At 37.8% G+C, this 14386-nt stretch overlaps 1 protein-coding gene across 1 annotated transcript in view; it reads right to left on the bottom strand.

Moving 5' to 3' along the window:
- DPP4 (dipeptidyl-peptidase 4) overlaps positions 1 to 14386 on the bottom strand; it is a 79972-nt gene that overhangs the window by 39760 nt on the left and 25826 nt on the right. Inside the window, exons 5-10 of the mRNA XM_012655850.1 lie at positions 14124 to 14204; positions 7954 to 8006; positions 7769 to 7841; positions 6524 to 6644; positions 3373 to 3533; positions 1573 to 1685 (exon numbers count right to left, since the gene is read on the bottom strand). Of these exons, the coding sequence (XP_012511304.1) occupies positions 1573 to 1685; positions 3373 to 3533; positions 6524 to 6644; positions 7769 to 7841; positions 7954 to 8006; positions 14124 to 14204 (602 nt within the window). The remainder of the gene's footprint in view (positions 1 to 1572; positions 1686 to 3372; positions 3534 to 6523; positions 6645 to 7768; positions 7842 to 7953; positions 8007 to 14123; positions 14205 to 14386) is intronic.

Here is a 14386-nt window from a genome sequence, read left to right on the forward strand (position 1 = left end):
GACACTCCCATGCTGCTTTGCTGGTACCTTCAGGAATCTGAGGGCACCAGCTGTATTCACACAGAGGAGGGTATACAGCAAGAGTGTTTAATAGCTCTTTCTTTCCAGTCAGAAAGTCAAGTTTGAATATAGACTCCTACGTGGTCGTTTCTTAACCTCTAGGCCTCATTGTCTTATCTGTAAAAGAGGCATACTGGAATAGTTGTTGGAAAGAGAGAGTTACTTTAAAGAGTCTTAAGATAAAGCAGCACAATTCACTATTGCAAGGATGTGGAAACAACCCAAGTGCCTGTCAATCCATGCGTGGATTAATAAAATATGGTATATGTATACCATGGAATACTACTCAATTATAAGAAATGACAGTGATCTAGCACCTCTTATATTTTCCTAGATAGAGCTTGAGCCCATCCTCCCAAGTGAGGCATCACAAGAATGGAAGAATAGGCACCACATGTACTCGCCATCAAACTGGCACTGACTGATCAACACTAAGGTGCTCACACGGTAGTGATATTCTTCAGGAATTAGGGGGTTGGGGGTGGGTAAACTCACAACTAATGGACACGGTGAGCATTGTATGGGGGAAAGGGCACATCTCAAATCATAGTTTGGGTGCAGCAAAGTCCTAACATGTAACCAAAATGTTTGTACCCCCATAGTATCCTGAAAAAAAAAAAAAAGATAAAGCCTGCAGTCACGCCCTGTGTCTGGCATGTAGTGAGTACTCAGTGCATGCTAGTTGTTATCTAGAAACAACAATAAAACCAACGTAAGTAACAAGAATGAAGGAAGGAAGGAAGAGCTATGAGATAGCCACACATTGCACCCAATATAGTGCCTTCTTTACAGGAAGAACAAGGGGCTAAAGGTGCTCCATGGCAGAATTTCAAATCACTAAGAATTATTGAAGCAAGTGACATCCTGAGGCAAAAGATGACCTGGGGGCTCCCCAAATTTCATCCACCGTTTCCCTAAATTTCTCTGTTACAAAGCTCTGTGGGATCTAACCTTATCTTCTCCACTCTCTTCTTCACCCAAAAGGCTCCAGCCCCCCTGGCCTCCTTGCGGTTCCTCCAATGCCCCAAGCACATCGCTCTGCAGGGCCTTTGCACTTGCTCTTCCTCTGCGCAGTATTGTGCCCCAGCCACCATGTGGACGGTCCTCCCTTTCTTCACATCATTGCTGCCAGGTCATCTCGTCAGAGAGGCCTCCCCTGACCCCCACCAGCCCCATCAGTTTTGCCCTGCTTGGGTTCTCCTCACCACATGTGCCTCACCTGGCATTTTATACTGTCCTGTGCTTATCTGGTTATTGCGCACCTCCCCCCGTTTGAGCTCCAGCTTCTAAGACACCAGGGTCGCTGGTGCTCTGTCCATTGCGCATGCCCATCGCCAGAGGTGTGCCCAGCCTGAAGACAGGTGCTTGACAAAGAGCTGCTGAATGAAGGAAGGAGTGACTGTCTTTGGGGTGACACAATTGGAGGCAGAAATTGACTCTGCCATTCATTTCTGAAGAGTCTAGAAAGTGTTAAACTGTTCACAACCCAGGCATTCAGGAAAAGAGCCTTACCCTATTAAAACAGAAGCAGGAGCAGTGATTTGAATGGAAGTGGCATTGGTGGCTGAGCTGAGAGAGTCTGTATTTACAACAAAGAACTTTACAGTTGGATTCACAGCTCCTGCCTAGGAAAAAACAACCACAGAATTGGTATTGACAAAAAAATACAGTATTATTGCACAAATTTAAAACTGCACAAAAATGTCTGTATTATGGCTGTAAATTATAACAATCAGATGCATTCAAACAGTTTAATATAAATAAAGTGAACATAAGGGAGAATCATGAAATGCAACCTTTTCATATTCAAAGTGAAACATAATATATATTTGTATGTGTGTGTATGTATATATACAGTGTGTGTATATATATGTGTGGTATATATATATATATATATATATATATATATAAAACTTGAAGGTCCAAAGCACTTCTGCTTAAGTAATAAATGTTTCTATCTTTATAATTTATGTACTTGGTGTAAGCAAGGATAAACTTCTTAAAATTATTTCTATAATTAGCAAATATACCCTGACCCCACAAGACCAAAAACCTTTGATGCTGTCAATTATGAAGAACACCTTCTGCTTAAGTAATAAATGTTTCTATCTTTATAATTTATGTACTTGGTGTAAGCAAGGATAAATTTCTTAAAATTATTTCTATAATTAGCAAATATACCCTGACCCCACAAGACCAAAAACCTTTGATGCTGTCAATTATGAAGAACACCTTGGGCTATTCCAAAGACACAATCCACCGGAAAAATCGGTTTACCTGAGCCAAGAGCCAATGATGCTAATTAGAAAGCTATCATTTCCACTCCAAATTCAGGTTCACCATGTTGGAGCTTTATAATCAATATTATGACAGAACCTATAAAACCTTTTTAAATATACACATAGATCTTCAATTGACAGATTAGTTAGAAATAATATGATATTTTTAGTGAGAACATTTTATGGGTTTTTTTTTTTTGCCAGTTTCACTCATCAAAAAATAACATTCCACTGAAAACACATCTCCATATTTAGTCTCTGATCTTTTTTTTCTTTTAACTTCCTCTGTCTTCCTAAAATGGCAGCTCTTCATAAAGCAAATTGAGTGAGCTGGTAAAAATAAAAATCCCTTTTTCCAAACTGCTTACAGCAAAAACACTTTACTATTCCATTTTCCTATACTGTGGTCACTATTATTGCAGTACTAGTGAAGAATCCCTGGTTTCCTTCTAACCCCCCTCTTCCCTGGCTTCCCTGCTTAACAAAGCTCTTCAGTTTGAATAAACATGCATCTTGGAGGGGAGAACAGCTTTGAAAACCAAGACATGACACTATTATTTCGAATGTAGGACCTGTGAAACTTACATTAGTGCCAAATCTATAACAGAACCACTAAAACTAGTCATGTATCCTGTTAATTAGTAATACGATCTGATACATAACCAGGTTTTCAACTTCATCTAGGGCACATTCCAACTTCTACAAATGAGATGAGCTTCTGATTCAATTACAGCCTCTCTTTTCCTCCATTCAAATATTTTCATTCCCCCTTCTCTTTCAAAAGCATTTTCCCCATTTTTTTCTGCTTGTCATTCCTCAAAGTTTTTGGAGAAATTACAAAACCTTAAATCACACTCTTTCCTGGGATAATAAAAATACTTTAAAATTGCCAGATGCTGTTGACTTCAGCAAGAGTAATCACAGCAAGCTGTTGAAGAGAGACTGACAATATTTTCATTAGCAGGAAGGGATTAAATGAAACCATTCTCTTCCCATCAAATTACGGAACCACTATACGAATAGGAGCACAGACCTTTGGATATGGAACCCGTACAGTCTTTGGGTACTGCAATGACTCATCAGAGTAGAAGGAGTATTCAATAAGTGGGACTTCTGTGTCGTTAAATTGGGCATATGCTAAAAAAGTGCCGTTTGGAGACCACCACAGAGCGGAGTAGGAACTGAAGACTTCCTCTGAAAAAAGACATAAATTGTTCTGTTACAAGAAGTAGCTGATAAATTGGCTTTGGCATTCAAAATATTGTTCTCATTAGCTTTAGTAATTACAGTAGAGTTCAACTAATGAACCACTTTGCGTTTGCTGGGCTTCCAAAATCAGAGTAATACAAATGAATAAAAATAAAATCTTCAAAGATATATCTGGATTGTAAAAATAAGTAACCCGTTGGACCATTTTAGAATATTTTAGCATGCAATATTTAATATAAGCTCTACATTTTTTTCTTTATCTTATAATCCTCTAAATTTATGCCTCAAAACATACTAAAAGTAAATTTCACACAGGAGGCTGATTCTCCTTTCTAATTTTCAAACAGTCAACATGCCAGCATACTCTCCCCAACTGGGCTCAGTTTGTACTGAGCCCGCAGGGTACTGGTGGGTGGTGTGTAGCTCCAGGCTACCAAACCAATATGGTGCCCAGAGTTTACTACTCTTGGCACAAACAAGGTGTGGGAAGGATGGATTTAGAATGGCAAGGAACTCCATGAGACCCCTACTGAGAAACATCTCCTTGCTCAGCCCAGAAGCTGAAAACTCCCTTGGATTAACACCCTCCCCTGGTGTACATGCTGATGGGTATAGAAAGAGGGTCAAAGAGGGAGGAAATTGAGAGAAAAGATCTTGCTTTCTAGTAGATTGTTGGGCTCCTTCTCAATCTTTGGCAAAGGTAGCTTCTCCCCGTGTTTATTACGGGGTCTGTTCATAAGACGTTCAACCTCTGGCTCTTAACATGTTGAAACCTCTTTCACCAACTGGGAACGGAGGAGTGAAGTTGACTGGATGGAGACTCCTGTTTATTCCACAAGTCTCGTGTGAGTGTAAACGTAAAAGCAAAAGCATAGAAACTAGAATCTTAGAGTTAGGAAATCATGTATTCCAATCACTTTTCTGAGGCCTGACGCCCCTTTACAAGTTGCTTCCAAATACTCATTTTTAATATTAACAATAATAATAAAAATTACAATAATAAATGTAATAAGTATTGTGATGAGCAGTAGACATTTGATGAGTACTAACTATGTGCCAAGCACTGATGAGCAATTAACATGTATTATCTCAGTTAATCCTCACAATAACCCATTGTACTGATGAACAAAGTGAGGCAGGCCTAAAGAGGGTAACAATTTGACTAGGGTCACATGGCTAATCATTGATAGAATGAGACGTGTCAGAATTGACTTCATGCTTTTCATCTCCATGCTATACTGTCCCTTCCCGCCTCTGTTTCAGCATTTCTAGCAAGAGAAACTGGTTAGGCAGCCTAGACTCCCTTAACTGCTTCATATCTATACCATTGATCTACATATATGTGTTTATGCAGCAATTTAGAATTTACAAAACACATCTAATTTAATCTTCACAAAGATCTCTGGGCAAGTCTATTCATAGCCCATTTCACAGAGAAGGAAACTCAGGCTTAGAATGAGTGAATTGCCTAAGATTAAAAACTAGAACCCAGGCCTTATGATTCAAGTCAAGGTTTCCTCTAAGAATTTCTTCACATAGTGAGTTGATATCTCATTCCTTGTACCTTTTACCCAGTGATTCTTGTCTATAATACAACTGCAATTACATGAAACCAATACAATCTGAGCAAGGTTTTGGTTTTTAAAATTACTCGTAAGTACAGGTAGCAGGTAGTGTTCTATGTTTTGAAGTAGTGGTTATTTGGAATGCAGAACATATTTTTTTCATATTGACTATGCAATAATTTCCCTCCAGGGACTGAAGGTTTTAGAAAACAGTAACTCAAGCTGGAGCAGTGAAGCCATTCTTCTACACGTGAGTGGCTTAGTCATGAACATGCAAAACAAGAGCCCTCTGGCTATTGTCTACTTCAGAAAAAATGAAAGTGTTAGCAGTGTTTTTATCTTAGAGAGGGCCAGACATTTCTGGGGGAGGGTCACAGTTTTGGGAAGAGGCACTTCTTGGTGATGATCCCAGAGGCTGTGCCGTGCTGTCCAACAAGTGTTAAAGAATCTCTAAGTAACTAGTGTTAGTAAATTTCATTCCGAGTTTTAATCAAACACTTATTTATAGGCCATGGAAATCTATCTTTCTTTTAATGTGATTTTTGTTGTTGTTGTTGTTATAATGTTATCAATTAATTGAACTTGATTTGGACTGGGCGAGAACCAAAATTAAGTCATAAAGACAAACTATTTTTTTTTAACTGCAAAGAAGAAATAATAGGATGAAATAAAAATGAGTCTTTCTAATAAGTATGAGGCAACCTTGTGAACAGTTTGGAACAGCCACAAAATGCCTTTTATCTTGGAAACTATAGACATGAAAAATGTTTTTCTAATATTTTCTAAGTTTTTAAAATGTGTTCCTAATAGTATCTAAAAACTCTTTAACCTAAAAGAGACAATATTCCTTTTTAACTTTTTTTAGTTTTATTTTTTACTCATTTTTCCACAGCCTTTTAACTATTTTTTCTTCTTTAAAAACAGGAAATTGTAATTTGTCCAAACTGAAATAAATAAAATCCTCTATAAAAACAGGCATTTTCTTCCCCTCTACTATCCAACCTGTAGACAGTATTTTATCATCTTTTAAATGTTGTGGGAGTATTTAGCTTCCCTTAGTAACTTCTGGGTTATGTAGGCCTAGTTAGAGAAACATCTGATGTTAATCTGGAAGCTTTTATGCCCCAGTAAAGCCAGAAAAGGTACCCACACAGAAAGGCCCTTTGTAGCAATCAACCAAAGACAAGAGGAGTATTGTGAGACAATGAGGACAGAGGAGCAGCAGGTAATGTTAAGAAATTCTTGGTCTGTGAGACATCTTGTGCTATGAGTTCTAAAAGAGATTTGATGACATTTTGGGAAAAAAATGCAACTTATTTTGAATCTCATTGTATTTTCCCATTTTTAAAGAAATGTTTATTTTCAGAAGCTTATAGATTTTCTGATTTGAAAAAGCTTTAAAGTCTCTACCTTCATAAACCCAGTCAGTTATTCCATTATATATGATATCTTCTTTCCCAGTCCATGTGATTCTCTGACTTGGTAAATTTGGTTCAATTTTAACATAAATGTCATTGTTCCAAACATAAGCCTACAAAGATAAAAAAAAAAAGAAGTATTAGTATCAATAATAATATGTTGCAATATATTTTATCCTGGAGTTTTAAAAACACTTCTCTATGCAAGTATAATGATTACCACAGTAAGATATTCAATTCTAGCAAAATAGTCATTTACTCCTTCCCTCCCATTCTTAAATTACAAGTATACACGCTACAATCCCAAAATAATCCTAAAAACATTCTTTCTTTTTTTTTTTTTTTTTTGAGACAGAGTCTCACTGTGTTGCCCGGGCTAGAGTGCCGTGGCGTCATCCTAGCTCACAGCAACCTCAAATTCCTGGGCTCAAGCGATTCTTCTGCCTCAGCCTCCCAAGTAGCTGGGACTAAAGGCATGCGCCACCATGCCCAGCTAATTTTTTCTATGTATTTTTAGTTGTCCAATTAATTTCTTTCTATTTTTAGTAGAGATGGGGTCTCGCTCTTGCTCAGGCTGGTCTGAAACTCCTGAGCTCAAACAATCTGCCCGCCTCGGCCTCCCAGAGAGCTAGGATTACAGGCGTGAGCCACCGCGCCTGGCCAAAACATTCTTAATATGCTAAAAATAAGAAGCTCAAAACTATCACTATTTAGACGCTAAAGTGTATGAGAAGACCTAGAAGACTGGCCACTTCTATAGGATGATATAAACTTGCGTGTTTCTTTCTTGGGAGAGTGAGGAGAGGGAATGCAGTTGCATTCTGGAAGACAGAAGTTCAACTGCAGGTAAGCATTTCTTCTTCTTATTTACCTTATTTTGGACTTCTAACATTCTCCTAGTACCATAGAATATGAAGATATGTCTACGGTGACATAGAAGGACACAGAATTTGCAGAAAACAAGTGTAGGTCAAAAAGTATCTAAGTACAAAGGATAACAAGAACTTAAGAGTTTGATGAGCATTTTCCCAATTAATAAACAATTCTTTATAGAACTTTCAGGAATTATATTTATTCTGTTAGGCTAGTAAAATATTTTCTTGGGCAATAACACTATATTTTGCAGTGAAATACTGACTTCCTAAGATGTCTGCTTTGTATTAGGGTTAGTATAATAGCTTCTGTATATGAAAGATTTGAGCCAATATTTTTCTGACAACAGGAGAGACTCACTAACCAATTTATGACCCACTGGTGACCATGTGATCCACTGTGTGTTGTTTGGAATTCTCTCTTCAATAATCAGCTGCCTAGAAAAAAGATAAAAGGAAACATTACCAAAAGAATTCCTCACAGTGGGGTTTTCTTTAAAAAAAAATTACAGTGGAAAAGCCTAATAGATTTTATGGGGAAGTCACTGACCTTTTATTTAAATCATAGATGTCATAGGAAGCTGTGTAGGAATGCCTCCATTGCTATAAAAGAAAACAGACATTTCAGGCTTCTGTGATTCTTGATAATTTGGCCACTTGCTATAGGAGCTCAAGATGATAGATACTGTGATATATGATTGTATAATTCTCAAATTTTATCACATCTTATAATTCTCTACCTAGATTCCTAGAATTTTGGAATTTAAAAGTATCCTAGAGATTATCTAGTACAAATTCCTCTGGCCTTCATCTATAACTTAGCTCCGGCATCACCTCCTCCAAAGAGCCTTCCCAGGACCACAGTGGGCCAAAATGCCACTTTTCGAGCAATCATTATTCCTAGCACTTACCATAATGTGTTAAGATCACCTATTCAGGAAAATGCTAATTTTTACTTCACACCCATCTTACTGGCAAAAGATTTAAAAGATACATGATTCTATTGCTGGTGATAATGTGAAGACATGTTTAAATTCATTGATGATGAAAATGTAAAGTGCTTTAGATTTTTTTAAAAGCCACCTAGTAATATATATTAAAATTAAAATAAATATTAATATATCATCAATATTGTAAACAATCCTCTCAAGAAGTTAGAGATGAAAATCAAACTAAATCCAAAGTAATTAGAAGAAAAGAAATAATAAAGATAAGAGCAATAATAGAGAAAACACACAACAGAGAAATATTAAATAAGCCAAAAATTAGTTCTTTGAAAAGACTAGTAAAATTGCTAACCTAGTAAAAGTGAGGGGGAAAAAAAGTACAAATTAACAATATCAGAAATGAAAAATGGGACATCACAACAGGCTCTACAGACATTAAAAGATTGTAAGAGACTACTACTAACTTTTTTGCCAATAAATTTTAAAAAATAGAAAAAAGAAGAAATTCCTTGAAAAGCAATTTATCAAGAGCGAGAAAAGAAAATAGGAATAATTTTACATCTAATAAACAAATTGAATTCATAAATGAAAATGTTTACATAAAGAAAATTCCAAGGCCAAATAAATTTACAAGCAAACCCCTTGTTATTTATCTGAACAAGTTGAAGACTTACGCCTATACAAAAATCTACACACAATGTTTACAGCAGCTTTCTTCATAATTGCCAAAACCTGGAAGCAACTAAGATGTCCTTCAATAGGTGAATGGATAAAAAAAACTGAGGTTTCTATTGTACACAATAGAATATTATTTAGTGATAAAAAAGAAATGACCTATCAAATCACAAAAAGACATAAAGGAAACTTAAACATATATTGCTTAGTGAAATAAGCCAATCTGAAAAGGATACATACTGCATGATTCCAACCATACGAATTTCCAGAAAAGGTAAAACTATGGAGACGGTAGAAAGATCAGTGTTTGTCAGGGGTCTGGGGAAAGGGAGGGATGAATAGGTAGAGTATAGGGGATTTTTACGGTGGTGAAACTACTCTATCTGATACCATAATGGTGGATATATGTCATTATACATTTGTCAAGACCCATACGTTTGTCAAAATCCACCAACATAATAGTAGATACCTGTCACACATTTGCCAAAACCCACAAGGACTGAACCTAATGTATACCGCAGACTTGAGTTAATAATAATGTATCAATATTGGCTCCTCAGTTGTGACAAATGTAGCACACTAAGGCAAGACATTAATAACAGGTGAAACTGAGGGAGGATGAGAAAATATATGGGAACCCTCTGCTTATTTTTTGTAAACCTAAAGCTGCTCTAAAAGATAAAGTTCCATTATTTAAAAAAAAAAAAAAAAAGAATTAGAGCTCTACCAGATGACTTAGAAGGAGTTCCACATGGTATCATTGAGTGAGAAATGCAATTTACAGGAAAGTATGTAAAATAGGATTCCATTTTTATAGATCATGCAATAACTAAAAAGAACCCTATATATTTTCATAGAGCTATATGAACAAGGAGAAAAATATGAAATACAGAGAGATATACATTAGATATATATTAGTACATAAATATACTAGGGAGCCAAGTGAAAAGGGAAAAAAATAAGACTTAAAAAGTATGTAAATGACCACATATTTGCATTTATGAAAAATTATGTCTGAATGTGGATGCATATATAAATTAAAGATATTTTAAAGGAGATTACTTATTCATATATCTGTCTTCCCTACCATACTCTTACAGGTAGGAAATTGTGTCTTATTCATCTTTGGATACCCAGAGTCTGGCTTGATGCAAGCCACATAGTAGGTGTTCAAGCAATAAACCAAATTTAAAAAAAAATTCAAATTTTACCAATTAGGATGAGATAGATGAAATATGTAGCCCAAGGACACCCAGTTATGTGATAGCAGAGCTGAGACACAAAATCAGAGTGCCTAACCTTAACTACTTGCATTTCTTACCCTCCTATGCTCTCATGTCAACAAATATTTATTGTTTGTTTCTACTTTTGCAAGTCATACAGTCCTTTTCTGAACCCTGGATTATTTTGACATACTCCATGCTTGTTTCTGGGCAACCTTGAGCATAATACTTGCTAATACCAAAAGGTGTGGTACAGGCTAAAAATATTAAGAAGGGTTGAGGTCATTTCAGGATGACAAACCATCATGGCTTGTGAAAGGAAACCCAAGATGTTTGGTATATTCACTTCATTTTTTGAAACAGACTCCTCATTCTCTTTCGTCTATGAACGCTGGCAGCTATCATCCACCAGACAGTACTGGATAACACAGGCTCCCTCCCCTTGAGCAGCTCATAGTTGAATGGGGGATATGGACAAATAAACTACAATAAAAGAATCACAATAGAATGTGCCAAGAGATATAATGGAGGTAGGTGGGGAAAGGCAGGAATCATAAATTAGGCCTTGGGGAGGGAGAGAGGCTTTTGCAAAAGGTGACTCTTGGGCTGAGTTTAGCCGTAGAGGATGACAGAGTATGGGTAAAAGAGCAATGTAGCAAAGAAAAGTTGAAGTGCAAAGGGAGGAACGATCACGTTTAAGAGCACAAACTTTGGAGTCTTCTAACCTGAATTAAAGTCTCCACTGTGTAATGTGAAGCAAGTTTCTTTCTAAGCTTCAGTTTTAATTTCTGGGAAAATGGGCATAATAATAGCAACAATCTCAGGATGTTCCCATGAGAATGCATGGGAAATGCGCAGTATGGTTTTGGAACATTGTTAACAAGGAACAGATGATGTAAATATTATCATTATCTCCAGAGCATTAGGCAAAGGGCAGAGATGCTAGGAGAACATCCAGGCCAGACTGTATGATACTTATTCACTCATACATGTATTCACTCACTCATGCATTTATTTCTTTTTAGCCACAACTCAGAAGTAATAATTGGTCATTCTGATGTGCTAACTCAGTCATGGAGAAGTCACATAATAGGATCTCAGAAACACTGGACAGTGGACCTCCAAGGAAACGTAATAAAATTATACTTTTCTTTCTTCTGGATATGTTTCTTGAGATTTGCTTAACCAAAACATTTGTGCTATACAGAAAGTTCCACCGGATACTCTTGGAAGTAAAAAAAGGAAATAGAAGATATAGTTCCCTATGTTCAATAACCTTATAATTTTGTGCTTTATAATAAAACGTGTATTTATTTAATAAGTATTTGTTGAGCATCCGCTATGTGGCTCTATCCTAGGTGCTGGAAGGGCAGCAGTGATGAAAACACGGGGAAACTGGTGCTAAATAAGGCAGGCAATAAATAAGCAAAGAAGTAAATAGCAAAATATCACAAAACGTTGTGAAGAAACTAAAATGGGCTAATGTGAGAGAGTGATTTATGGGTGCAGGTGGAACGGGGGAGCAAAGGGCAATGTTAGATAACGTGCTCCAGCAAAGCTGGGACCCAAGTTAATAAAAAGGAAGAACCACATGATGGGAAGAAGGTCCCAGGAGGAAGCAGTAACAAGTGCTGTGGCCCTTTTTCACATGGGAATGAAGGTGATGCCTGAGACAAGGGAAGAGCTGCGCACTTAAAGGATCTCAACTCTAGATCACGAATCACCTGGGAGCCCTGAACTCTACCTGGGTCTGGGCACCCCCCATAGCTTTCCTGAGTTAGGTGCTTTGGGGTAGACCACAGGTCTTTTTAAAAGACCACAGGTTATTTTTAAAACCTCCCCAAGTGATCCTCCGGTGCAGGTGGGCCAAGAAGTACTGGCCGAGCATGGTGTCTGCAGGAGAGGGGGCTAGGAGATGCGTTCAGCCGAGCAGTCTGGGCTCCAATCACATGGCCCCGTGGACGCCACGGTTTGATTTGGCGTTCGATTCTGAGTGCGATGGGTAGCCACCGCAGGGTTTAAGCACAGGTGCGGCATAATCTAATTTAGGATTTAAAAGGAGCACTTTGGTTATTGCCTGAAGCATGGATTTCAGGGGGAAGGGGACAGAGTGAATACAGCAAAAAGTAGTTAAATACGCCAGTAAACTCTGGTGACACAAAAAATACAAATCACGAATGGTGGCTGTCCAACTAAGGTCTACTAGTGAAACGCATCCATTAGTGCACATCAAACGGCACTGTTGAACCAGACAAGACAGTAAGCTGAGTTAGTATTACCTTTCTGTTTCTACCTTATCCTCATATGTTAGTCTTGAAAATGGACAACTCTGTGGTTGTCACCCTGGTTGCTGGCTTTACCCCAGAGACTTCCATTTATTGATCTGGGGGTTGAACCTGGATACTGGGAATCTTTAAAAGTTCCTCAAGTGAATTTATTCTATAGGTAGCAATAAGAAGCACTGAATTAAACAAACAATAATCCATTAACTGGCAACAGATATGTTAAAGTTGGCATAGGATTCTGATTCGCTTAGAGTTGACAAGTTTAGCAGAACACAGTCAGAATCTTCTGTCCAGGAAACAGAGCCCAGCACAGGGAATCCAGGGTAAATATTATCATCAAGAGTTGCCATCCGAGATGATAAATGGAGTGGGGAATGGTTTGCTTGGCCTGAGTACAGCAGTGTTGGTGTGCGAGATAAGGCACACAATGCTATTTATCCTGGGGGAAAAAAGGTCAGGGGTGGGAGTCCCCCGCTTTGTACTTTGTTTTCAATCCAGAATATCTCCATACGTTTCTAAGCTTCCCTACAGTCTCAAAACTTCCTATACTTGGCGACTGTTGTCAAATCCATGAATAACCAAAAAGCTACTGTTAAAGTTCCTGGCGGTTTGCATACTAAACATGAGGAGGACGTGTGATTAAGCTGTAACCTTTCCTGAATGTGCGAGACTTCAGTGTTGGGCCAGGCAACTGGGGGAAGCCGAGTGCTCTCATAAGAAGCTTTGTGACAGTGCTGAGGTTCCCCTCCTTAGAATAGCTTGTGTATGCCAGGACCTGAAGGTCAGGAGGTGGTGTGGGCCATCTTGCAGAGTCTCTTCTTTTCTTTTCTTTTTTTTTTTTTGAGACAGAGTCTCACTGTGTTGCCCAGGGTAGAGTGCCGTGGCGTCAGCCTAGCTCACAGCAACCTCAAACTCCTGGGCTCAAGCGATCCTTCTGCCTCAGCCTCCCGAGTAGCTGGGACTAAAGGCATGCGCCACCATGCCTAGCTAATTTTTTCTATATATTTTTAGTTGTCCAACTAATTTCTTTCTATTTTTAGTAGAGATGGGGTCTCGCTCGTGCTCAGGCTGGTCTCGAACTCCTGAGCTCAAACAATCTGCCCGCCTCGGCCTCCCAGAGTGCTAGGATTACAGGCGTGAGCCACCGTGCGCGGCCCAGAGTCTTTTCTGAAGGATGGCAAGTTTAACTCTTTTTAAAGCAAATACTTACTGAGTGTCTTACTATATGTAAAGCTAAGACAAAGGAAATAAGGGGTTATCTCACTAGATGGACAAGTCAGACATGTTAATTTACTTTTAAATTATATGATAAATGCCTACTATAAATTTTCATTGACTTATTAGTATCTATAATAGAATATTAACTATGCTTTTGATTATTTGAATGCATTAAAATGAATTTCTTTTAAAACATTGGTTGAGCTTGTCTTTTATGAATGAGAATGACTCTTGGATTCTGAATTGATGAGTTTTTAGTGCCTATTATATTATTTAGTTGTCAAGCTTAAATATCCATACACTTGAAATCAGTTACAAAATACCATACTCTAAGACTCTTTAAATGTCATAGTAAGAGAGCATTTCTTTTACCTTCACATAGTTGTATTCTAAGAGAATAAACTGTCCATCAGGAGAAACTGAATAGTCATTTATAGAATGTCCAAACTCATCCTGTCAATTGAGAAGAAAAAAGAAAAATTGAACAATTCAATTTAGCTGCCGTCATCGAGCACTTACCACATAGAGGGACTGTTCTGGACACGTGATTTGTGCCCTGGGAGAACCCAGTGTAGGAGATGACATGTTCACCCACAAAAACGACCATGATGCAAAGTGAGTGGCAATCAGTATTA

This window comes from Propithecus coquereli, unplaced genomic scaffold (assembly GCF_000956105.1).
Source record: "Propithecus coquereli isolate 6110/MARCELLA unplaced genomic scaffold, Pcoq_1.0 Scaffold49, whole genome shotgun sequence".
Lineage (NCBI taxonomy): Eukaryota > Metazoa > Chordata > Mammalia > Primates > Indriidae > Propithecus > Propithecus coquereli.